The sequence below is a fragment of the Oncorhynchus nerka genome, linkage group LG2 (genome assembly GCF_034236695.1).
Source record: "Oncorhynchus nerka isolate Pitt River linkage group LG2, Oner_Uvic_2.0, whole genome shotgun sequence".
Classification (NCBI taxonomy): Eukaryota; Metazoa; Chordata; class Actinopteri; order Salmoniformes; family Salmonidae; genus Oncorhynchus; species Oncorhynchus nerka.
In genome coordinates, this window is record NC_088397.1 from 37,118,921 (window position 1) to 37,146,600 (window position 27,680).

The 27,680-nt window shown below is 42.4% G+C and overlaps 1 protein-coding gene across 1 annotated transcript in view; it reads right to left on the bottom strand.

The window, feature by feature from the left end:
- LOC115134934 (protein TMEPAI-like) overlaps positions 1-24,080 on the bottom strand; it is an 85,366-nt gene extending 61,286 nt beyond the window's left edge. The window contains exon 1 of the mRNA XM_029669059.2: positions 23,511-24,080. Within this exon, the coding sequence (XP_029524919.2) occupies positions 23,511-23,616 (106 nt within the window). The 5' untranslated portion in view covers positions 23,617-24,080. The remainder of the gene's footprint in view (positions 1-23,510) is intronic.
- Positions 24,081-27,680: the final 3,600 nt, after the last annotated feature.

Sequence of the window (27,680 nt, forward strand, 5' to 3'; positions counted from 1 at the left end):
AGTATTATTTCACAATAGCTGGCCTTATGTTATCTATAGATTGGAGCAGTACTGTCCCACTTTGTGGTGGATAAGGTCCACTCTTCGTTTATGTAATGGGCTGTAAAGGCCCAAGTATCCTATTTTCAAAAATTGTCTGTCCACATGTCAAGTGTAATTGCGCCATTGTATTTACCCAAGTTCTCTCTCAACTCCGGGACGACTCACCAGCTAATTATTATTTTTCTTGCTTGATGCAGGACTCTAGTGCGATAGGAGAGAGTGACTGAAACATTCACACCTCCATTAATTTACAAAAGGTAGTCTAATAGCTTGTCTAGGTGTGAAAAATCCCCCAATTTGTGCCACAGTTTAGACTACCAACAGATGATGTGCTCAGTCAGAGTTGAGTCCTATTGTAAAGTTTAGCCTATTGGCCAAAAAAGGGCAAACTTGCAATGTATGCAATGCTTAAGTACTCTAAAGTTTTACATTTCTAATTCAGTATAACAGACAAGATTTACCCTAACAAAAAATGCATCAACCCCTACAAATATATACATTTATTATAATCCACATAATAATTCAAACGAAATTAGCTGTAACGAGATGAGACACTGCATGCTACAGACAATCAGAAAGAATGTGTCTTTAACCCTGCATTATAATATAACTTATTTTGAATGAAAGACAGGAATGAGTGGCTCACTCAGCCCTATGCTGTTCCTGCTTCTGTTGACTATTTGAGTGTTTGTTTAATATCCTACTGATTCTGTGATCACCAAGTCTCATGCAACCACAAAATGTTGGATAAAGCAGTTTCAAAAATCTGGCTGTTTTTAAATCGGATGTGCAAGGCTTTACAATTTTGTTTCATTAGAACAGACTATGTGGTATTACTTATACTTTATTTAGTATTGTTTACACTGTTCCAAACTGGCAGATAAATTATATTGTAATCTAACAGCACCAGTTTGTCATGCAACAATATCTCTTGCACTTCTGAAAATGTTTTTACATGAGGCCTAATTCACATGACATGCCTAAAATACTTAAATCCACTAAGCTAATATATAATCAAAACGTTCCTTTGAATTATTTAATTTACCTATATCATGTAATTTCAAGTTATCCCTTTGGAGCACATACAAAGCGATTTGGAGTTGTTGAACGGGGAGTGACAAAATGTATTAGAATTTAATTTGAATTAACTAAATGACGAGGATGAAGAAGAAGAGAGTGATTGAATTTAGAACAATAGTGTAAGAATTGCTCTTCCTCTGTCCACTCAAAAAAAACATGTTTGTACTTTGTCAGAAGAAGCTGTAACTGGACCATTGCTTATGTAACGGATGTGAAACGGCTAGCTAGTTAGCGGTGGTGCGCGCTAAATAGCGTTTCAATCGGTAACTTCACTTGCTCTGAGACCTTGAAGTAGTGGTTCCCCTTGCTCTGCAAGGGCCGCGGCTTTTGTGGAGCGATGGGTAACGATGCTTCGTGGGTGACTGTTGTTGATGTGTGCAGAGGGTCCCTGGTTCGCGCCCGGGTATGGGCGAGGGGACGGTCTAAAGTTATACTGTTACACTTATTACTTACTAAAACTGTTGTTACACTGTAAGGTTTTTATCTAAGAGAAACGAAAATTGTCTGTTATAGTCCATTATATTCTTCAAATATATGTGTTGACTGAATATAGGCAAGTGATATCTGCTAAATTAACAAGTTGATGGCGAAGCCATAAAGCCTCCGCAACTAAACACAGATACAAAAAAAATCTAAAAGGTTTCCCATATTTTCAAGACTTGAGCTATTTATTGTAGGTGTTTTATTTATTTATTTACTTGTGGAATGTTCCCGAATAGATAACAACAAAAATAATAATCTGATGGCATTGGTAGTCGGCTGGAGAATGGAGTGAAAGTGCACTGTACTGTAAGTACGCAACAAAGCTGTGGGCCAGGAGCCAAGCTGTGGGCCAGGTGTAAATGGTTTAGCAGCCTTCCCAATAAATTGGAATACAAAATAAGCCATCCACACTTGATGCGCAGTCAGTGGGACCATAGACTTGCTGAGTTTAGGGACTTTAAATGTATTAATGGATGTTTGCGAGGCATGTTACTTCATCCATCGCTTTGCACAGCCCACCATATGCATTGTTTTCTAACCACATCTGGATGGATCCATAACAAATTAATATGGGAATAAATATCACTGAATGACAGAAATATTGGAATAAATTAGACTAATGAAGGCAACAAATTGTTGCTTACTGGAACACCCAAAGTCATCCAATTGTTATATAATAGGATTTGAAGCAATAGCCTACCCGCGTGTGGTTAACTATTTCAGCAGGCCCCGGACTGGGGACCCTCGCTGGAGGCTCCGGACTGCGGATCAATACTGGAGGCTTCGTGCTGTGAATCCTAACTGCAGGCTCCGGGCCATGGATCATTACCCGAGGCTTCGTGCCATGGATCATCACCGGAGGCTTCGTGCCATTGTTCATCACCGGAGGCTTCGTGCCATGGATCTTCACCGGAGGCTTCGGGCCATGGATCATCACCGGAGGCTTCGTTCTTGGAGCAGGCACAGGACTCACCAGGCTGGGGAGGCTTCGTTCTTGGAGCACGCACAGGACTCACCAGGCTGGGGAGACATACAGGACGCCTGGTTCTGGGAGCAGGCACAGGACACACTAGGCTGGGGAGGCTTGGTTCTTGGAGCAGGCACAGGATACACTGGGCCGTGGAGGCGCACAGGAGGTCTAAAAGCGTAGAGCTGGCACAACAAGTCCTGGCTAGATGGTTCCTTTCGCCCGGCAAATGCGGGGCGCCAGTCCAGGACGCACTGGGCTGTGCAGGCACACAGGAGACACAGTGCGCAGAGCCGGTGCAGGATATCCTGGGCCGTAGAGACGCACTGGAGGCCAGATGCGCTGAGCCGGCACGATCCGTCCTGGCTGGATGCCCACTCTAGCCCGGTCGATGCGGGGAGCTGGAATATAGTGCACCGGGCTATGAGTGCGCACTGGAGACACCGTGCACATCACTGCATAACACGGTGCCTGACCAGTCACACGCTCCCCACGGTAAGCACGGGGAGTTGGCTCAGGTCTCCAACCTGACTCAGCCAATCTCCTCGTGTACCCACCCCCCCCAAAAAATCGGGGCTGCCTCTCGTGCCAACTCCTCTTACTGTCGCCGTTATGCCTTCGCCGCCTCTATCTCCTCCCTTGGACTCCGATACTCTCCATCATTTTCCCCAGGGTCCCTTGCCTTCCAAGATCTCCTCCCATGTCCATTCCTCCAGAAAACGCTGCTCCTCCCGGCCACGCAGCTTGTTCCGTTTGTGGTGGGTAGTTCTGTCGCGAACGTCGTCAGGGAAATGACCGGACCAAGCGGTGAGCGTACATTTATTTTTTATTTATAAATGTCGCCAACAAAAACCAGAAACAACTAAATGAACATGAAGCTTACTAGGGCTATACAGGCCACGAACAAAGTCAACTACCCACAACTAAGGTGGCAAAACAGGCTGCCTAAGTATGATTCACAATCAGAGACAATGATAGACAGCTGTCCCTGATTGAGAACCATACCCCGCCAAAACATAGAAACAGAAAGCATAGAAACTAGAATGCCCACCCTAGTCACACCCTGGCCTAACCAAAATAGAGAATAAAAAGCCTACACAGTGTGCGCAAATGGCGTGAGGAGGTAAGGCAATAAATAGGCCATAGTAGCAAAGTGATTACAGTTTAGCAAATTAACACTGGGTGATAGATGAGCAGATGATGATGTGCAAGTAGAAATACCGGTGTGCAAATTTGCAGAAAAGTAAATAAAAACAAGATGGGGCTAAGGTAGGTAGATTCGGTGGGTTATTTACAGATGGGCTATAAACAGCTGCAGCGATCGGTTAGCTGCTCAGATAGCTGATGTTTAAAGTTAGTGAGGAAAATATAAGTCTCCAGCTTCAGCGATTTTTGCAATTCGTTCCAGTCATTGGCAGCAGAGAACTGGAAGGAAAGGCTGCCAAAGGAGGCGTTGGCTTTGGGGACAACCAGTGAGATATACCTGCTGGAGCGCATGCTACGGGTGGGTGTTGTTATCGTGACCAGTGAGCTGAGACATGGCGGAGCTTTACCTAGCATAGATGACCTGGAGCCAGTGGGTCTGGCGATGAATATGTAGCGAGGGCCACCTGACTAGAGCATACATGTCGCTGTGGTGGGTGGTATAAGGGGCTTTGGTGACAAAACGGATGGCACTGTGATAGACTGCATCCAGTCTGCTGAGTATTGAGTATTGGAAACTGTTTTGTAAATTACATCGCCGAAGTCGAAGATCGGTAGGATAGTCAGTTTACGAGGGTATGTTTGGCGGCGTGAGTGAAGGAGGCTTTGTTTGCGAAATAGGAAGCCAATTCTGGATTTAATTTTGAATTGGAGATGGTTAAAATGAGTCCGGGAAGGAGAGTCTAGCCAGACACCTATGTATTTGTCCACATATTCTAAGTCAGAACCGTCCAGAGTAGTGATGCTAGTCGGGCGAGCGGATGCAGGCAGCGAACGGTTGAAAAGCATGCATTTGGTTTTACTAGCGTTTAAGAGCAGTTGGAAGCCACAGAAGGAGAGTTGTATGGCATTGAAGCTCATTTGGATGTTAGTTAACACAGAGTCCAAAGAAGGGCCAGATGTATACAGAATGGTGTCGTCTGCGTAGAGGTGGATCAGGGAATCCAGCAGCAAGAGCAACATAATTGATATATACAGAGAAAAGAGTCGGCCCGAGAATTGAACCCTGTGGCACCCCCATAGAGGCTGCCAGAGGTCAGAAAAGCATGGCCAGCCGTAGAGAAATGCTTACTGAAATTCTCAATTATCGTGGATTTATCGGTGGTGACAGTGTTACCTAGCCTCAGTGCAGTGGGCAGCTGGTAGGAGGTGCTCTTATTCTCCATGGACTTTACAGTGTCCCAAAACTTTTTGGAGTTAGAGCTACAGGATGCAAATTTATGTTTGAAAAAGCTAGCCTTTGCTCTCCTGACTGACTGACTGTGTTCCTGATTTCCCTGAAAAGTTGCATATCGTGGGGAATATTCGAAGCTAGTGCAGCCCGCCACAGGATGTTTTTGTGCTGGTCGAGGGCAGTCAGGTCTGGAGTGAACCAAGAGCAATATATGTTCTTAGTTCTACATTTTTTGAACGGGGCATGCTTATTTAAGATAGTGAGGAAATTAATTTTAAAGAACAACCAGGCATCCTAGACTGACGGGATGAGGTCGACATCCTTCCAGGATACGCGGGCCAGGTCGATTAGAAAGGCCTGCTCGCAGAAGTGTTTTATGGAGCATTTGACAGTGATGAGGGGTGGTCGTTTGACTGCGGACCCATAGCGGATGCAGGCAATGAAGCAGTGATCACTGAGATCCTGATTGAAAACAGCAGAGGTGGATTTGGAGGGCAAGTTTGTCAGGATAATATCTAGGAGGGTTCCCATGTTTACTGATTTAGGGTTGTACCTGCTGGGTTCCTTGATAATTTGTGTGAAATTGAGGGCATCTAGTTTAGATTGTAGGGCTGCCGGGGTGTTAAGCATATCCCAGTTTAGGTCACCTAGCAGAACGAACTCTGAAGATAGATGGGGTGCAATCATTTCACATATGGTGTCCATGGCACAGCTGGGAGCTGAGGGGGTCTAGACAGACAGCAACAGTGAGAGACTTATTTCTGGAGAGATTCATTTTTAAAAGTATAAGCTCAAACTGTTTGGGCATAGACCTGGAAAGTATGACAGAACTTTGCAGGCTATCTCTGCAGTAGATTGCAACTCCTCCCCCTTTGGCAGTTCTATCTTGATGGAAATGTTGTAGTTGGGGATGGAAATTTCTGAATTTTTGTTGGCCTTCCTTAGCCAGGATTCAGACACGGCAAGGACATCAGGGTTGGCGGAGTGTGCTAAAGCAGTGAGTAAAACAAACTTAGGGAGGGGACTTCTGATGTTAACATGCATGAAACCAAGACTTTTTCGGTTACAGAAGTCAACAAATGAGAGTGCCTGGGGACACGCAGGACCTGGGTTAACCTCCACATCACCCGAGGAACAGAGGAGTAAGTAGGATGAGGGTATGGTTAAAGGCTATCAAAACTGGTCGTCTAGTGCGTTGGGGACAGAGAATAAAAGGAGCAGATTTCTGGCCGTGGTAGAATAGATTCAGGGCATAATGTACAGACAGAGGTATGATGGGGTGCGGGTACAGTGGAGGTGGGACAAAGGAGGTATCTGAGGCATGTTGAGTGAGACTAGGGGCTCCGCAGTAAACTAAGACAATGATAACTATCCTAAACAACAGTGTGCAAGGCATACTGACATTTGAGAGAGACAAAGCGAGGCATAAAGTTATCACAGGTGTTGATTGGGAGAGCTTGCTAAGGCAACAATGGGTAAGACAACAGCTAATCAGCTAAGACAACAACAACAGGTAAAATGGCGATGAACGGGCAGAGCGGGTCGGTTAACGACACACAAGGCCTGAGTTGGGGCCGACAGATAAACAAAATGGAGTACCGTGATTAATGAACAGTCCAGCAGGCATCAGCTATGTAGCCAAGTGATCATATGGTCCAGTGAACAGCAATAGATGGAACAGGGAAGCCGCGCGGTAGTCGTTACTACGCTAGCATGCGGGAGACACAGCGTTTAAAGTTAGCAGGCCGGGGTATGTAGAAGCATCTGCTCCGACGTCCGGCGAAGGCCGGTTGAGGGGGTACCGTGTTGACAAAGGGTCCATAAGGCGAAAGAGGTAATTGTAGTTGTAGTAATTTCGTTTTCTAGCTGAGAGATGCGCCTGGCTCACGGCTAACTGGTGCTAGCTTCGAGGCAGGGGCATTAGCCACTATAGCCATTTGTGTTTTGATGTGTAAAATGGCACATAACCTGCAAAAGTTTAAAGGGCAATTCTGCCACTTTTCAATCTCATATTCATTATCTCCAGCACAATACTCTGCTTTTTCCCAATTGAGCCATTATCTATAGCCATAAGAAGGGTCTTAGAGCATTGTGTCACTTTATGCGGATGACATGCTACTTGACCAGGATCTACTGAAGAAATGTGGTAAAATATCCGGGTATAAAGGGAATATACAAAAAAGTTAATTGATGCCTATTAATCCTTCAGCCGTGCAAACACATTTTTGTCATGTGCCCTTCAGAGTGAGTACATAGAAATGTAAGTACTTCTAGAGATCTCGCCCCCTGGGTGGTCTAGCACTGCCGAACTTTCAATATTGCCCTGCTTCCTCTCTCTGCCTCCTCCTGCATTGCAGCTTGCCTCACCACTGTGTCACTACTCTCTTTTAAGCAGTTTAATACATGAGAGCTGTATATACATGAGATTAGGTCCAGCAGGCTGTTCCAACACAATGACATTAATTCTTACAGTGCAAAAGGCCCTGACTCCTCTAGCTCCACAATGAAATAGGGTGCAAGCCAGGCAGCAGGCTGTTAGCCAGCCTGCCAGCATAGTGGAGTCTGCCACTAGCACAGTCAGTGTAGTCAGCTCAGCTATCACCATTGAGTCCGTGTCTGTGCCTCGACCTAGGTTGGGAAAAACTAAACATGGCGTGTTCGCCTTAGCAATCTCACTAGGATAAAGACCTCCATTCCTGTCATTATTGAAAGAGATCATGACCTTCAAAGTTATAGTCAATGAACTAATCACTGATTATAATCTTGATGTGATTGGCCTGACTGAAACATGGCTTAAGCCTGATGAATTTACTGTGTTAAATGAGGCCTCACCTCCTGGCTACACTAGTGACCATTTCCCCCGTGCAAACCCGCAAAGGCGGAGGTGTTGCTAACATTTACGATAGCAAATTTCAATTTACAAAAACAAAATGGCGTTTTCGTCTTTTGAGCTTCTAGTCATGAAATCTATGCAGCCTACTCAATTACTTTTTATAGCAACTGTTTACAGGCATCCTGGGCCATATACAGCGTTCCTCATTGAGTTCCCTTTTAAAATTAAACTATCGGACCTTGTAGTCATTGGAACAGATAATATTTGAATCTTTGGTGACTTTAATATTCACATGGAAAAGTCCACAGACCCACTCCAAAATGTTGCTTTAATGGACAAGGAACCATCATCGACTCAGTGGGTTTTGTCCAACATGTCTCTGGACCCACTCACTGTCACAGTCATACTCTGGACCTAGTTTTGTCCCATGGAATAAATGTTGTGGATCTTAATGTTTTTCCTCATAATCCTGGACTATCGGACCACCATTTTATTAAATTTGCAATTGCAACAAATAATCTGCTCAGACCCCAACCAAGGAACATCAAAAGTCGTGCTATAAATTCACAGACAACACAAAGATTCCTTGATGTCCTTCCAGATTCCCTCTGTCTACCCATGGACGTCAGAGGACAAAAATCAGTTAACCACCGTTGAGGAACTCAATTTAACCTTGCGCAATACCCTAGATGCAGTTGCACCCCTAAAAACTAAAAACATTTCTCATAAGAAACTAGCTCCCCACAAACAGGAACACAGAAAATACCTAGCTGGAGCTCTGAAGCAAGCTTCCAGAAAATTGGAACGGAAAGCATGGCGCCACACCAAACTGGAAGTCTTCCCTCGACCTAGCTTGGAAAAACAGTACAGTGCAGCAATCTCACTAGGAAGAGCCTCTTACTGTCTGCTCGATCATGCTATTTTTCCAACTTCAATTGAGGAAAATAAGAACAATCCGAAATTCCTTTTTGATACTGTCGCTAAAGCTAACTAAAAAGCAGCATCCCCAAGAGAGGATGGCTTTCACTTTAGCAGTGATAAATTCATGAACTTCTTTGAGGAAAAGATCATGATTATTAGAAAGCAAATTACGGACTCCTCTTTAAATCTGCGTATTCCTTCAAAGCTCAGTTGTCCTGAGTCTGCACAACTCTGCCAGGACCTAGGATCAAGAGAGAACATCGCTCAAGTGTTTTAGTACTATATCTCTTGACACAATGATGAAAATAATCATGGCCTCTAAACCTTCAAGCTGCATACTGGACCCTATTCCAACTAAACTACTGAAAGAGCTGCTTCCTGTGCGTGGCCCTCCTATGTTGAACATAATAAACGGCTCTCTATCCACCGGATGTGTACCAAACTCACTAAAAGTGGCAGTAATAAAGCCTCTCTTGAAAAAATTCAAACCTTGACCCAGAAAATATAAAAAAAGCAAATTACGGACTCCTCTTTAAATCGAATCTTCCATTCCTCTCAAAAACCTAGAAAAGGCTGTTTTTAGCGACACAATGCAAAATAATCACTGCCTTCCTGAAGACAAACAATGTATACTGAAATGCTTCAGTCTGGTTTTAGACCCCATCATAGCACTGAGACTGCACTTGTGAAGGTGGTAAATGACCTTTTAATGGCATCAGACCGAGGGCTCTGCATCTGTCATCGTGCTCCTAGACCTTAGTGCTGCTTTTGATACCATCGATCACCACATTCTTTTGGAGAGATTGGAAACGCAAATTGGTCTACACTGGCCTGGTTTACATCTTATCTGTCGGAAAGATATCAGTTTGTCTCTGTGAATGGTTTGTCCTCTGACAAATCAACTGTAAATTTCGGTGTTCCTCAAGGTTCCGTTTTAGGACCACTATTGTTTTTACTATATATTTTACCTCTTGGGGATGTCATTCGAAAACATAATGTTAACTTTCACTGCTATGCGGATGACACACAGCTGTACATTTCAATGAAACATGGTGAAGCCTCAAAATTGCCCTCGCTAGAAGCATGTGTTTCAGACATAAGAAAGTGGATGGCTGCAAACTTTCTACTTTTAAACTCGGACAAAACAGAGATGCTTGTTCTAGGTCCCAAGAAACAAAGAGATCTTCTGTTGAATCTGACAATTAATCTTAATGGTTATACAGTCGTCTCAAATAAAACTGTGAAGGACCTCGGCGTTACTCTGGACCCTGATCTCTCTTTTGAAGAACATATCAAGACCATTTCAAGGACAGCTTTTTTCCATCTACGTAACATTGCAAAAATCAGAAACTTTCTGTCCAAAAATGATGCAGAAAAATGTATCCATGCTTTTGTCACTTCTAGGTTAGACTACTGCAATGCTCTACTTTCCGGCTACCCGGATAAAGCACTAAATAAACTTCAGTTAGTGCTAAATATGGCTGCTAGAATCCTAACTAGAACCAAAAAATGTGATCATATTACTCCAGTGCTAGGCTCCCTACACTGGCTTCCTGTCAAGGCAAGGGCTGATTTCAGTATTACTGCGAACCTACAAAGCATTACATGGGCTTGCTCCTACCTATCTCTCTGATTTGGTCCTGCCGTACATACCTACACGTACGCTACGGTCACAAGACGCAGGCCTCCTAATTGTCCCTAGAGTTTCTAAGCAAACAGCTGGAGGCAGGGCTTTCTCCAATAGAGCTCCATTTTTATGGAACGGTCTGCATACCCATGTCAGAGACGCAAACTCGGTCTCAACCTTTAAGTCTTTACTGAAGACTCATCTCTTCAGTGGGTCATATGATTGAGTGTAGTCTGGCCCAGGAGTGGGAAGGTGAACGGAAAGGCTCTGGAGCAACGAACCGCCCTTGCTGTCTCTGCCTAGCCGGTTCCCCTCTTTCCACTGGGATTCTCTGCATCTAACCTTATTACAGGGGCTGAGTCACTGGCTTACTGGGGCTCTCTCATATCGTCCCTGGGAGGGGTGCGTCACCTGAGAGGGGTGCGTCACCTGAGTGGGTTGAGTCACTGATGTGATCATCCTGTCTGGGTTGCCCCCCCCCCCCTTGGGTTGTGTCTTGGCGGAGATCTTTGTGGGCTATACTCAGCCTTGTCTCAGGATGGTAAATTGGTGGTTGAAGATATCCTTCTAGTGGTGTGGGGGCTGTGCTTTGGCAAAGTGGGTGGGGTTATATCCTTCCTGTTTGGCCCTGTCCGGGGGTGTCCTCGGATGGGGCCACAGTGTCTCCTGACCCCTCCTGTCTCAGCCTCCAGCATTTATGCTGCAGTAGTTAGTGTCGGGGGGCTAGGGTCAGTTTGTTATATCTGGAGTACTTCTCCTGTCCTATTCAGTGTCCTGTGTGAATTTACGTGTGCTCTCTCTAATTCTCTCTTTCTCTCTTTCTTTCTCTCGCTCGGAGGACCTGAGCCCGAGGACCATGCCTCAAGACTACCTGACATGATGACTCCTTGCTGTCCCCAGTCCACCTGGCCGTGCTGCTGCTCCAGTTTCAACTGTTCTGCCTTATTATTATTGGACCATGCTGGTCATTTATGAACATTTGAGCATCTTGGCCATGTTCTGTTATAATCTCCACCCGGCACAGCCAGAAGAGGACTGGCCACCCCACATAGCCTGGTTTCTCTCTAGGTTTCTTCCTAGGTTTTGGCCTTTCTACGGAGTTTTTCCTAGCCACCGTGCTTCTACACCTGCATTGCTTGCTGTTTGGGGTTTTAGGCTGGGTTTCTGTACAGCACTTTGAGATATCAGCTGATGTCACTAACCTTTGATGATCTTCATCAGATGGCACTCATAGGGCTTTATGTTACACAATACATGTATGTTTTGTTCGATAAAGTTAATATTTATATCCAAAAATCTCAGTTTACATTGGCGCATTATGTTCAGTAATGTTTTGCTTCCAAAACATCCGGTGATTTTGCAGAGAGCCACATCAATTTACAGAAATACTCATCATAAATGTTGATGAAAATACAAGTGTTATGCATGGAATTAAAGATGTACTTCTCCGTAATGCAACCGCTGTGTCAGATTTTAAAAAATATTTACAGCTAAAGCACACCATGGAATAATCTGAATACAGCACTCAGAGACCAAAACAAGCCATACAGATACCCGCCATGTTGTGGAGTCAACAGAAGTCAGAAATAGCATTATAAATATTCACTTACCTTTGATGATCTTCATCAGAATGCACTCCCAGGAATCCCAGTTCTACAATAAATGTTTGTTTTGTTCGATAAAGTCCATCATTTATGTCCAAATACCTCCTTTTTGTTTGCATGTTTAGTTCACAAATTCAAATTCACAGATAGCCACCTGACTGAATATCAGCGACTATTTACCAGTTGTACACTCATTCTCCGAGAGTCAGGTTTTTTTGTTTGGGGTATGTCTGTTGACAGGGCAGGAGTCAAGGGACGTTCAAGAAAAGTGCCTTAGGTCCGGCATCTCACAAGCCCACTGTCAGCGGCATCTCTACTTGCCCCTTCTCTACTTATTTTACACCTGCTACATTATCTCTCACTGGGGTCAGGGGATATAGAGAGAGGAGCAACATTCTGTTAATATTATGGATCTCTTCCAAATAGGTTGGCGAGCTTCTCCGTAGTGTTTGTGTGTGTGCAGGCAGGCTAAATAAAGCCAGAATTACAGAGCAGAGCGGCCTGTAAAACAGCTGTGTGTAGCAAGCAGAGAGCCTAGATTCCTTGGCCGGGGTGAGATTGCAAAAGTCTGTGATGTGGTTTGCATATTGCTATATAAATATATTAATCCAAAAAAAGAAGATGGTAAAATGGAGGCCCTAGCAGAACAATAATGTGCCGTCTCTGTTTTGGTGCAGGTTGAGAACTTTCTTTCTCTTTCTCAGTCTTCTTCCGTTAGGTTGTTTTGAAGAGAGAGAACTATTTCATTGAGGCTATTAGGGCTGTTATGGTGTGGAGTGGGCTGTGTTAAATGGAGAGAGAAAGGCAACTGGTGAAGCACACAAATCAGTGCTTCTCAGTGTTGTGGTTACAGTTTTGATGGAACAGTTCTGGATCCCGCAGTCACAAAAAAGGCACAAAATGTTCAGTGGCAAGGAAAGAGAGACAAAACGGAGGGTGGTGAGTGAAAGAAGAAATTGTGTTTTTGTTTGGGATCTTTTGCAGAACGGAGAAGTACCTGTGTTTTGTGGTTGATACAGTGCTGTACCAAAATGCTTTTGTCATAAAAATTCCCAGATGGGAGTAGGATGAGCTTGAAAGGTGTGTGTGTGCAAAAGTGTGTTTTTAGAACCAGACACAATAACCTTAAATGATGTGGTCACCCGCCCCCCCACACTGTTCCAACACTACCGGTTCCAGCGTGCACAAACGCACGCACAGGCACACACAAATCCCGAGGGCTCGACAGACAGACAACCTCTGACAAGCGTCTAGGCTTGCTGCAGCTGCCCTCAGCTGAGCTCAATCCTCGCACACGCACCCACATACACACACAATTAAACAAGGTCTCTGACCCAATTCCAGCCAAGGCTGTCCATAATAATGCTCTGCTCTGCCTTTTTAACAACACTATCAACAAGGCAGGTCCTACAGGCTCTAGTTTTGTCACACCAGGAATACTGTTCAGTCGTGTGGTCAGATGCCACAAAGAGGGACCTCGGAGAATTACAAATGTCTCAGAACAGGGCAGCACATCTGACCCTTAAATGTACACAGAGCTTCAATTAATGATATGCATGTCAATCTCTCCTGGTTCAAAATGGAGGAGAGATTGACTTCATCACTACTTGTTTTTGTAAGACGGGTTGACATGCGGAATGCACCGAGTTGTCCGTTTAAACTACGAGCACACAGCTCAGACACCCATGAATACCCCACAAGACATGCCACCAGAGGTCCCTTCACAATCCCAAAGTTAAGAACAGACTATGGGAGGCGCACATTACTACATAGAGCAATGGCTACATAGAACTATATTCCACATCAGGTAACTGATGCAAGCAGTAGAATCACATATAAAAAAATCTAATAAATAAATACACCTTATGGCACAGCGGGGACTGTGAAGAGACACACACACACGATAAAACACACACGTACACATGGATTTTGATTTGTAGATATGTGGTAGTAGAGTAGTGGCCTGAGGGAACACACTTAATGTGTTGTGAAAAGTGTTATGAAATGTAACGTCATGGAATATTTGTAATTGCATATAACTGTCTTAATGTTGCTGGACCCCAGGAAGACTGCCTTGGCAGCAGCTAATGGGGATCCTTAATAAATACAAATACATCTCAACTGCACGAATTGCGTTAGCCTTGGCTTCATGCAACCACTTCCGGGCCATTTAAAGCTCCTTAAACAAGATGGAACAGATATGAAACTAGGCATGTGCCCACTCACTCAACACCTCCACTATACACTGGACATGCAAGCTGCCAGGCAGATCTCAAGTGAAGAGCTTCAGCACAAAGTTTCACACTGTGGATATTGAATTTTAGGAGAGTTGATAAAGGGGAACACAGTGGCATGATTCTCAAAATACAGGAGGCATTCCACAGTACATCATCGGGAGAGAGGTGATGTGTGTGAGCTAGAAGGGTTTGACTGTTAGATGTGCACTTACTGTTGAACATGTGCGCACACACACACACACACTTGTTCACACTCTCACACTCACTTACTAGCATGTATACTGTATACATGACGTGTGTGCAAACAAACACGTAAAATGACATGAACACACAAACATTATACACACACTGATACCCTATCTCTCTTCTATCTGTCCCTCTTTTCCCAGAACTGAATAACCCAAATAAATGCTAACTCCCCCAAAAAAGTCTCCAGTCTGGCACTCTGGCCAGCATCAGACAACAAAAGCCATGCATGTTAGTGCCTATCCCCTAGGGAAACAACTATTATCCATACAGAAAGCTGAGACCCTTTAATATGGAAAACTAGTTGGTTCCAAAGTTGTGTTTGTTCACGCAATTGCATTTTGAAATGTTATAAAATCACGAGGGGCACATGAGAGTGGAAAGAGCATGTGAGAGGCTCGCTCATTACAGCCGCTGGCCCCAGCGAAAGAGGCAGGCGCAGCGGCAGGCCAGACACTTTTATTACAGGAATCATGAGGATAATGCACTTTACTGTTTAATAAATTCCTGGTTTTATCCCCCCTAAAAATAGACGTTTTGATCAAGGTGACCAGGTAGAATGTGCAGCTCCCACCATGTGATACTCGCACAGACAAGTTAAAGGGTCACAAAATGCGACTAAATGGTCACATTCTGGAGCCCTACCGGGACTAGACTGATAACAACAGACGGGATGGGGGGGGCGGGGTATATAAAGCATCATACATCTCGGAGCACAAACTGCTTGCTCGCAAAGCCTTAAAATGCACCCTTATCCCTCACAGGCAAGTCCCCACATGTGCCCGATGGGACCCAAAGAGAGAGCCGTAGGGAGTTGAAGAAGAAGCAGGGTGAGGGAGTAAGTGAGTGAGTAAGGTATGCGGTCAGGACTCCCTTTGTGAAGTTTTCACCCCCTTGTGTTGCTGCGAAGTTTTGCCAGGTCTTGTGACTTCACCTCATTTCCAATGCAAATGAAAGCTGCTTGGCTAGCTAGTGTGTCAGAGCAGATGAGTGAAGACTTCAAAGGGCAGAGGCCTGTGTTTTCTCTATGACTGGGAAGTGAATGGTATTGATGAGATCATCAATACCACTAGCTTGCTAACCCACGGATATGTGGGTAGGTGGCTGGGAAGGGTGTGCACTCAGGGTTAAGGAGAGTGACTAAAATAATCTTACCCTGCAATTACTGTACATACAAGATCCAGGGAGGGAGTACATTTGAAGGTATAAGCAAATAGTAATCTCCACAAAGTTACAGTCCTTCAACTTGAGTCAACGATCTAGCCTCCTAGAATGTGATATGGAAATTAGGGTTTGATTAAAAATGGTTTCCAATAAGCAGTCACAAATGCTCTAAAACGAGATGGTGCAACACCCTTACTTTCTCTCTGTCCTGCATGTTCAGATAGTACCTCCTCATTTCGACTCTCCGTTTCAGAGCGTTTTTGTACGTTTCATGCCCACTGAACATGACCTTGATGATCATTTAACCATGTTACTTTTGACTGGCTTCTTAAGGATAAAATATATTCTTCCATTTGAAAAAGAACAACAAGTATAGGAGAAGTCATATCTAATGGTAGTGATTGGCCACTTCAAAATATTTCAATCCAACCACTTTATTTTCGTTTCATTTTAGGAGGGAAGGAGGGGGGTTTACTGGACAAAACCTGTATCCTGTCCGGAGGAATATTCCCCATGTTGTTTCCTTTTAATTAGGGGCAGATTTAATATTTTTTGTCACTGCCTGGGCCAGTTATATGCCGTCCAGATGGGTACACTTCATAATCGTTTGATTCTCCAAAAGTAAATAGGAAGTGCTATTTCAATAAACACAAGATGGTGTGTTAGCCTCACTGAAAAGGAAGCGCCTGATAGTTCTGAGGTAATGCTTAGGATGACCACAGCTTCAGTATTATGCTTCACACACAATGGGTGTATCCAATGTATCACACTATGTCCTATTTAGTAGGTTTTTTGTCAAAATGGAATGTGCTTTGAATGCCAGGATGTCCTAGTTAATTTAGTATTTTCATAAAGTAGGAATTCACTGTACAGGAATTCTTTGCGAAGGGAATCACCCTTTTTAGACCCACAGTTGAATGCAACCAGAAAAGGGGACAGGCTGTAAAAGAAAAGTGAGCAAATGGTGGTTGACAACATGATGGAGCATCAGAAGCATGTAGACCTCGTGCATAACAGTAGCATGCAGTAGCTTGAGGTGACCTTGGGAGCTCTGAGGTACAAAAAAAATCCCCTTTATTATAAAGCATTGCATTTGCGTAGTGGCATAGAGCAGTAGAGTTGAGGAACTTACAGAAGTTGCACACATGGGGAACATTTTTAGTAGCCTAGGGTCCGGGAAGAATGTGGCCTTTTATAAATGCATTTCATGCAATACTATGTCATTTTCCATGACTGGCTACTTTGGCAGAATATTTTTTAACTCAGCAGAAATGATCGAAATGACAGGCTACTTTGACAGTGACAAACTGAGAATCTGAGATCAATAAAAACGACCTTGTCTCGAATCCATCAATAGCCTAGGCCTAGGTGTGTGTAGACAAGTTGTAGGCTACAATATGAGGAGGAAATTATAGTCCTAAAAATACTTTCCAGTTTCACTGACCCACTCGCCGACGCGTTTTACTTTTTAAACAATATTTGGAAGTTGATCAAACAGCAGAAAGATTAGTCTTCTCTTTTCTGCGGGAGTTTGTGTTTTCCCGCAATTGTATTGAAATATTGCAAAAGGCCTGTTTTGACTGCATGTTGTTTGTTCACTGACAGACTTGCCACACATTCCCGACAGTAGGCTATGCCTTGTTATTGGGCTACACACAGTCCACAGCTAGGCTATTTTTTTAAAAGAAACTATTGATCCTCTGTGGCTACATTATGGGCCTTATCATGGTGTAATAGGCTATTCTGAAATATTTTACATTTTTTCCTTCTCCCATAACCACGGCCATGTGTTGGTCTCAAACATAGGTTACAATTAGAGATGTATCGGGATATATCAGTGAGAATATCGGAATAGGCCAATATTAGCCAAATATGCTGATGTCTAGTTCACTGCCGATGTGAAAAACCGATGTCAAAGCTGAAGTGCATACCTATATAACGTAGATAGGTGACGTAATGACGTCACAAAAAATACAGCGCTACACATGCAACAACAGCATTCCTAACCTGGCCCACAATGTCTGCTGTGTGGATCTATTTTGAAGTTTCAAAGGAAGATAACAGAAAGGCCATATGCTATGTTTGTGATGCTATTATTTCCCAAGGAGGGTAGAAAGTGAAAGAAATTGGTTTTGATTATGTTTTGCTGGTAATGGGGACATACGTAAATGCCAACAAAATAACTTTTTAGTCAGTGTGTGTGTGTCTCAGTGCAGCTTCACACATTGTAGACGAAAAAAGAAACACACTCTCTTGTGACAAAGCCGAGCAGGTCCTCTTTGTGAAGGAAAACCTCCCCCAAATGTTAAAGTTGTAAATGGAAAGTCATATTGTAACCCAGCCATCTAGAGCCACTGGTAGAATGTTTACTAAGCACAATGGCTTTTCTGTTGTTCATTCATGGCTGGTATAGGTCAAGATTTTCATTTAGTTTAAAACAAAGCAGTTGTTTGTTTTTTGTTTTTTTCCTTAATGAAAGATGAAATGTGTTGTAAATGTTCTCTCATTTTACTAGTCAAATCAGTTGAGCACATTTGAAAAGTTTGTTGTGCCATTTATAGCAGTTTATAACAGTTTATGATTAACTGCATTTTAGTTTAAACCAATATTCATTTCAAAGCATTTAAGTTTCTCCATATTGTCAAGATTGGATAGTAAGAAGAGCCACCAACAACTTAACAATCTTTGTAATGCCCTGGCAGCTAAAATGTGTGTCTGTTGTGCGATAAAATACATTCATGGATGTGTAATTCTTCTAATTTACAAGTTATTAAACAATCTGTTCCTAACTGAACATATGACACTTTGTTTCAACTATTTAACTGTACTAGAATGCTTAAAAGGCTGCTAAAATATTAAATATCTGGGGGTTTTTGGCAAGGAAAATATCAGTTATCGGTATCGGCCAAAAATGTCATATCGGTGCATCCCTAGTTACAATGTTGCGCAAACCATAAGTCCTGGCCGACCCAACCCAAATCAACTCTTAGAATATCAGACCAGGCCTGAAAATCTACTTTTTTACATTGTTTTATCAGGGCAGGATAATTAACGAATGAACTTTGACCGCTTTATTTATCATTTTTACATTGAAAAAACTAAAAAATATATTTTTCATGCCACGAGATGTTCCGGATCCGGCCAAATACCAGATCCGTGGCTGGGTACGTTCCCACTTTCTGTTTTCCTGCCCATCGCCAAAGTGAGGCTGCAGAACAATTATTTGCCTGCCTGATTCCCAGCCTGGCTCACAGGTGTGTATGTGTGTGTGTGTGTGTATGTGTGTGTGTGTGTGTGTGTGTATTCTCCTTCCACAATAAAAGCCCTTGCCTTTAAAAAAAATTCCAAACTGCAGATGAAATTACAGAGGGCACAATACTAAGTCTATTTAATTTTTGTATTATTTAGCTACAAATGATTATGCCTATCTTCACTGCACTGGAGCAATCATTTCTTCAAACTTTTGGCCGAGAATATTGACAGAACCCACAGCATATCATATTCGGTATCTAAAGTTTACACTTGATTGAGAAATTAATTTCCCTTTGAAAATAGTGAGACAACCAACCCTTGCCAAATACCCTTCCTTGTTTCTAAACCTTGGGAGCATTTAAGGTGGATTTAACGTCTTTAAGCCTCATTAGCGTTGGCGAGACTGCTCTGTTGGTTTTGCACCTCCAAGGTATACACCAAACTGCTGTTAGTTAGTTGGTTGTAGAGCAGCATTTACTGTGGCTTGTACTAGAGGTCGACTGATTCATCGGAATGGCCGATTAATTGCACTCCACGAGGAGACTGCGTGGCAGGCCGACTACCTGTTATGCGAGTGTATCAAGGAGCCAAGGTAAGATGGTAGCTAGCATTAAACGTATCTTTAAAAAAAAAAAAATTCTTAACAATCACTAGTTAACTACACATGGTTGATGATATTACTAGTTTATCTAGCTTGTCCTGCATTGCATATAATCGATGCGGTGCCAGTTAATTTATCATTGAATCCCAGCCTACTTCGCCAAACGTGTGATTTAACAAGCACATTCGCGAAAAAAGCAGTGTCGTTGCACCAATGTGTACCTAACCATAAACATCAACGCCTTTCTTAAAATATATTTTTGTATATATTTTTAAACCTGCATATTTAGTTAATATTGCCTGCTAACATGAATTTCTTTTAACTAGGAAAATTGTGTCACTTCTCTTGCGTTCTGTGCAAGCAGGGTCAGGGTATATGCAGCAGTTTGGGCCGCCTGGCTTGTTGCAAACTGTGTGAAGACCATTTCCTAACAAAGACAGTCATTTATTTGCCAGAATTGTACATAATTATGACATAACATTGAAGGTTGTGCAATGTAACAGCAATATTTAGACTTAGGGATGCCGCTCGTTACATAAAATACGGAACGGTTCCGTATTTCACTGAAAGAATAAACGTTTTGTTTTCGAAATTATAGTTTCCAGATTTGACCATATTAATGACTAAGGCTCGTATTTCTGTGTGTTATTATATTATAATTAGGTCTATGATTTGATAGAGCAGTCTGACTGAGTGATGGTAGGCAGCAGCAGGCTCGTAAGCATTCATTCAAACAGCACTTTCCTGCGTTTGCCAGCAGCTCTTCGCTGTGCTTCAAGCATTGAGCTGTTTATGACTTCAAGCCTATCAACTCCCGAGATTAGGCTGGCTATACTAAAAGTACCTATTAGAACATCCAATAGTCAAAGGTATATGAAATACAAATAGTATAGAGAGAAATAGTCCTATAATAACTACAACCTAAAACTTCTTACCTGGGAATATTGAAGACTTAAAAGGAACCACCAGCTTTCATTTGTTCTGAGCAAGGAACTTAAACGTTAGCTTTTTTACATGGCACATATTGCACTTTTACTTTCTTCTCCAACACTTTGTTTTTGCATTATTTAAACCAAATTGAACATGTTTCATTATTTATTTGAGACTAAATTGATGCATTATATTAAGTTAAAATAAGTGTTCATTCAGTAGTTGTAATTGTCATTATTACAAATATATATATATTTTTTTTTTTAATCGGCCGATTAATCGGCATCAGCTTTTTTTGGTCCCCCAATAATTGGTATCGGTATCGGCGTTGAAAAATCATAATCGGTCGACCTCTAGCTTATACCCCTGATAGCATTGACATGCCTATTAAAGGCAAACTCATATTTATATTTTTGGGGAGAGAGAGAGAGAAACAAATTAAAAGAAAAGCTGAACCTCTGCCCTTCATGTTTGTATAATGGGAGAGTATTATATTACGATTAATTACAGTATCACGATGTCTCGAACTGAGGGAAGTCCTTTTTCATTCCTCTCTGAGTCTGTCTTGCTGGGAAGGAATCAGAGCCTCGACAGAATCAAATTATCATCAACAGGAATTTGTCACATCAAGAAACCTAAAAGAGGTTTTTGGTTTCTAGTCTGGGCACAGCAAAATAGCCATAAAAGGTAATAGCTTTTTATTTATGATAGACATAGACAATTTGGTATTGTGCATCAAAAGCTATTTTCCACCAGTGTTTATCATCATTGCATCAAATGAATAGGCTAAGTGTTGAGCAGTATTGGAAGCATAGACATACACTGAGTGTACAAAACATTAAGAACCCCAGCTCTGAAAGCTATGATCCCTTATTGATGTCATTGTTAAATCCACTTCAATCAGTGTAGATGAAGGGAAGGAGACAGGTTTAAAAATGATTTTTAAGCCTTGAGACAGTTGAGACATGGATTACGTATGTGGGCCATTCAGAGGGTGAATGGGCAAGACAAAATATTTACGTGCCTTTGATCAGGGTATGGTAGTAGCTGCCAAGCGCAACGGTCTGTGTCAAGAACTGCCACGCTGCTGGGTTTTTCATGCTCCACAGTTTCCCGTGTGTATCAAGAATGGTCCACCAACCAAAGTACATCCAGCCAATTTGACACAACTCTGGGAAGCATTGACGTCAACATGGACCAGCATCTCTGTGGAACACTAAAAACACCTTGTAGTGTCCATACTCCAACAAATTGAGGCTGTTCTGAGGGCAAAGGTGTGGGGGGCTATTCTCAGTGTATAGGCTAAAGCGTTACTAAATAAATTAGGGGGGAAAGAGAAGATTGTGTACTGAATAAGTGCATTATATAGGCCTAATGTGACAAATACCATCCTGAGAAAACTGTGGGTTGCGCAATAGCTTTCACTTCTGTAATCCCAAATAGAACTGTAAATTCGACTGGTTTTCCAAATGTGTGCTCTTTAGAATGCCAGACAGCACCAAATCGAAGCTTGAGATGAGCTCCCCGCCAACCCCACCCACATAGTCAGATAATAAGCATTGAAATAGATTTTAACATATTATTTTAAATGCGCAGAGAGAGAGAAAGACAGAGAGCATTCCCAAATAGACTGAGTTTTTGGTTAACAGAGGCAAACAGAGATAATATCCTCATTCTGGCAGTGGTATTTAGATTTTCTGTTCATCTGATTTTGAAGCTTGCTTGGGCATTCACCACATCTCGTTGTTTAGGCAGGCTGTCTAGACGAAACGAAGTGACTTCACAGTGTATTTAGACATGCACTTTACAGTTCATCTTCAATTGAGAATTGCCCTACCACAGAAAAACAAAGCACTTCAGACAGGATACAAGAAGGCACCTTAATTATGGGGAAGCCAAGAGCAGGACACATTCGAAATTCCATCATCTCTGCACAAGCACTAAAAATACTGACATTTTGGCTCGTTCCTTGCGGAAAATATTTATCTGGAAAAGAGGAGACTGTACGCAGAAGGAGACAGGAGCTCACAGTCCATTACTTAGCGGTATTCAAAATGTCCAGATCTTTCTCTAAGATATATATAGACCGGTTGTCTCCTTTGGGAAACTTATCAAATGAGGGAGCATCTCAATCTCTCATTTTTATCCCCTCCATCTCTAGACAAAACATCACACAGCTCTTGCAGGCAGAGCTTAGCTTAACTGTCTTTAGAGGAAATTCCTCTTTTCTCCTAAATTACTTTTTGGGACTAGAGGGTCTGTCAGAGTATATTCATCAAAGAGGATACATTAATTCCACTTGCTCCTGCCAAAATATGAGTCAATCATTAGACCACACATCATACGTCGACATGTCCAAGTGGATTTAGATGGGATAATAATTGTATTGTTATTGTTGTTGTTGTTAATGTTTAATAAATGTCCCCTCGACTCTAATTACACTATTTAATAAAAACATATTTATATTTGTTACCCTATTTTATTGGGTTTATTAATTAAATTATTAATCCGTCTGAAAAATCAATCTATTGATTTAAATATCCAAAATACCACTGTATGCTGTCACTCCACCATTGAAGATTTTGGATCACTGTCTGCATGGTATGTACAAGATTTTACTTGTGAATAGAATAACCTGAATTTGCTTTTATTGCCTATAGACATACACAATTAATTTACAAGGTTTGTAGTATAAAACATATTCGCGGAGACACCTTTTATGGAAGTTTAATTGAACTTATTTAGGATCAATTAGTGTATATCAGAGATAGCCAGACGTCTGACCTGCACAATAATAAACTTTGTTGTGACGATCAGATAAGCTTCCGTTTCATCATGTCAAACAATGGCAGACAGTTAAACGTTCAGTTGACGAAAATCCCAATGTTAAGGACAAAAAGTTGCTTGCTGGGAGTTAACTCATGATATGGCTGACAAACGTTGCACACAAAAAAACAGGGCAGTCAGACAGAAATTGTGCTGAATTGAAAGTATAAAGAGGTGGGATATCTAATAGTTTGCCTACCTGCCACGCAATGGAAGCCTACGCGAGCTAATACACCCAATCAAGCTTGGTCAGTCCAAGTGGGAAAGAAACGTGCAGAAAAGTAGCAATAGTTCGCTTGAACATTACAAAAAGTACTTACTGATCTCCATGCTTTGGAATGAAGTCGAGCGTTTGCAGTTACATGTACAGGATACATTGGTCTGTATGGCCGCTGTACCGTTTATTAGACCCATGAAGTTGAACATTTACATCTGGAAAGCTAAACGAAAAACGGCTCGAATATCTCTCCACTTCACTTTTCATGCGCGCGGCGGGTCAGGAATCACAAAAAAAAACATACGATATTTTATTTCTCGGTCAAATCTTCTGCGGGTGGAAGTCAGTGGTCTAGGGTCTCAGTTGCCTTCGTCCTCCCCCTCCCCCTACCGGACCGCAGCCTGCCGTAGGTACTCCAGTATCCCTGATGTTTGTGAACAGACAGCTTGTGCTACTTTGTATCAGTCTGTCTGCTGGGCTTCTGAGCTCACCACCTCATTCAAGTCCAAGTCGGCTGAGCTCCTATTGGGGGGTCCATGCAATCCGGGATCTTTGGGACGTCCCTTTCCCATTGAAGTTTACATTTAAAAAGGTTCATGCAAGGGTTAAGGTTAGGGTTAGGTAAGGGTTATCGATATTGATATGGTTAAGGTTGGGGTCAGGTAAGGGTGGGAGATAGGGTTAGGATTTAGGGCATGGACGTCCCGAGGATCCAGAATAGCTTTTTATTGGGGCGGGGCTTGGATGCAGACAGGATTACGTCAACACCAGACTTGAACAGGCAACAGTGACAGGATGTCTGGCCAATCGGATAGCAAAATCTGAAATCGACGCAGTTTATTATCGTAGCAATTGAGGGATTTCGATTAAATGCACCGGGCTATGGCCTGTGACATACTCGCAAAAGTGGTGAGGGAGGAGTTATCTCCTCAAATCGAACGGTAATCTACCCGCTCGGCCATGGCGTCAACAAAGCAGCACGTTGTATCGTTTTCCATAAAATGTTTTTTTGAATTTTCAAACTAGTTTTCATTGGGACAGCACGTAAAGCTTTTTTTTAAATGAAAAGCAATTACCTTTGAATGTGAAAACACAGAATCTTACTCATTACTCCACGTCACTTTTCCTTTGAGTTGAGTTCGCTGTCAGCCAAAACGGGGCACCTGGCTCACGCCCAGGAGGCAGCTCTGTTCCAAAGCGAATGCGACCAACGCTAGCCCGGTCCACCCGGGCATTAATCGAATCCCCTCAATCTGATCGGGAAACTGCACCAGTCAGTCATCCACTGATTTATTTAACAATGACGTGCGGTGAGGTCGGCGGCTGGGTAAGCCGAAATGGACAACAACAAAAATGTCAATACCAATGTAGCCAAGATACACAAGCTTTCTATTGTGGCATATTTCACATAATCTGGAAAAAATGACACTGCTCAACTGAGCTCAGGTCAGCCATAGACCGATGTAGCATCCAGAGTTACAAGGTGGCAGTAAAATACCAATTTATGGACACATTTAACCTGAATATTTCGCATTGCAGACTCCATACCCTTTCATGGATTTACAATTCTTTCAACGTGCAGCACCTGCAAATACACAAACACGCACATAATATTGTTATGTGAAATACTATTAAAGACACATATATAATAACTAAGGTTCTAATGAAATGTCCATATCAAAAATCTAAATAATTGAAAAACACAGTTCAAAACATTAAAGTGTCCCATTAAAACTACATTCTAGCTTGATGAATCAAATGCATTCGAAGAGATGCGGTCTAGTCTCATTATTTAACCGTAGAATAACCCTCAAATTGCTAAGGAAAATGCATTTAGGCCTTTACTTAAGTCCATTCTCTCTGGTGAATCTCTCGGTGAGAACGTTGTAGAAGTCACAGCAGAACCCCATGTCCATTATTTATTGTGCATGCACACAGCAGGGAGACACATTCACAAGGCCACTTTTGGTTCCATTTTCACACTGACACAAAAAGTCATTCCCATTCCATCCACAAAGCAAAAATAAATGTCCAAGATGTGTAAAAGTCCAGTTAAAAAGTATGAATTGGTAATGACGTTTCAGACAAATGGTCCAGTACTCACTGTTTGCCTGCCTGACAGCTAGGGAGATGGTTTCCTGTCATGTGACGTGTTGTATGTAGAGCCTCTGTTTGGGTGGCAGGTAACCTAGAGGTTAAAGCCATAACCCGGGCTGACAAGGTGAAAAATCTGTCGATATGCCCTTGGGCAAGGTACTTAACCCTAATATTACTATAGCTGGTAAAACAACACATTTCACTGCACTTATCCGGTCTATGTGACAATAAAACATATTTTTTGCTGCCTCTGCTTCTGTCGGGTCTAAACTTTCATTATAGTTGACATTCCACTCTTCAAACCCTCAAAACTGAGCACTAAATTATTCTTGGATATTTTTTGGGGTCCAATAGTGTCCACTTGTCAGGTTGGTCTTTTTGCAGATAGCTAGATGTGTTCAGTTAAAAGGATGCGAGCGACAAGTTATATGGAGACACCCAAATGTGCACAGCTTACTCCACCCACACAACATTTTAGGCAATAAGGGTGGCAGATAGCCTAGCTGTTAAAAGTGTTGGGCCAGTAAATGAAATGTTGCAAGTTGGAAAAATCTGCCGTTCTGGCCTTGAGCAAGGCAGTTAACCCCCAACAACAACTGCTCCCTGGGTGCCGGTGATGTGGATATAATTTCTTTATTTTGTGTTCCTTTTGGGAAATTTGTCTTGCATCTCAACAAACAACTGTACAGCATCACCAACAGGTGCATAAATACATCAATCACAAGCGATAACTACAGAAATAATACACATGTGGATACAGTTTGTAATTCAGTTCGTAAATTCTGGGGGTGTGGGGGGGGGGGGGTTGAGCAGTTTTTTTTTTTTTCAATTGACTTATACTGGTGAGCATGAATGATTTATGGGTCTCTGGCGGTTTTGTAAAGATGGACTCTATTTCGACGGCCTGATGGTAGGAGTTGGCACTGTCAGGTTGGTGGCAATTCTCGCTTCTGCCCTCACCACGCTTTCCAAGAACAGCGCTTCCATGTTCTTGAGATTAATGCCACTGATTTAGCTTGACAGCTTTACTATTTGTGTAGTTGATTTTTATTTGTGATGGATAGCTGATTGTACTAGGCTTGGAAACAGAAAGTGAAAACACTGAAAAAGGACGTGTAGACTATGGTTGTTCTTTTATTGACCTGATATGTATTTAATCTCATGAAACACAGTCGTTGTTGTCCCTTTTTGTATATCTGTTGTGTTTGCAGTCTAGGAGAGTTTTGAGTCCATTATAGTTCCAAGATATTTGTATTGCTGAACTGATTATATTTGCTCTGAGTCAATGTGGATGGGCCTGGTGTCGTCTTTTATAGTTCTGAAGTTTATTGTAATTTCCTTGGGGTTTTTTTACATTAAGAATGAGTCTGTTTTCCTTGTACCATTCAGTGAAGTGTGTTATTTCTGTCCTGTCGTCATCCTCTGACCCCTCTATTCGACCAACAATTGCTGTATCATCTGCATACTTAACTGTTGCACATTCTGATGTTATTTGGGTGCAACCGTTAGTGTAAAGGGTGAACAGAATTGTCGAAAAAACACTGACCTGGGGTACCCCTATATTGTTGGTTAGGGGGTCCGATGTATTCACATTGAACCACTCTTCTGACCCGACTGGTGAGAAAACACCGGATCCAATTGATGAGATGGTCATTGACGCCCATGGTTGCAAGTTTGTTCACCAGAATATCAGGATCTAATTTGTTGAAGGCAGATGAAAAATCATCAAAACGTTTTCTGTCATATGAATGTGGTTTATCCAGACCCATGTAGATTTTATGAAGAAGGAAGAGCAGTGCATCTTAAACTCCACGGCTTGGTTTATATGCAAACAGGAAAGGGTCCAGTAGGCTCTCCGTGTGTCAGAGAAGGTGTCCAAGGACAATTATGTTCAGAGAAGGTGTCCAAGCATTTGATTATCACAAGGTCAAGCATAGTCATTCAGGTATTTGGTATTACATTCAGTTGTGCAACTGACTAGGTATCCCCTTTCCCAATACATGTGCAAAATATTAAATTGGCTCAATGCAACTAAAGAAGGCTAGACAAAGCAGCGATGTCTATGCTGACCATGTCCATTAATAGTGACTGGCCTACCCTGTCTGCACGTCACTGCTATTTAATCAAGAATATACACTGAGTGTACAAAATATTAGCATCTTCCTAATATTGAGTC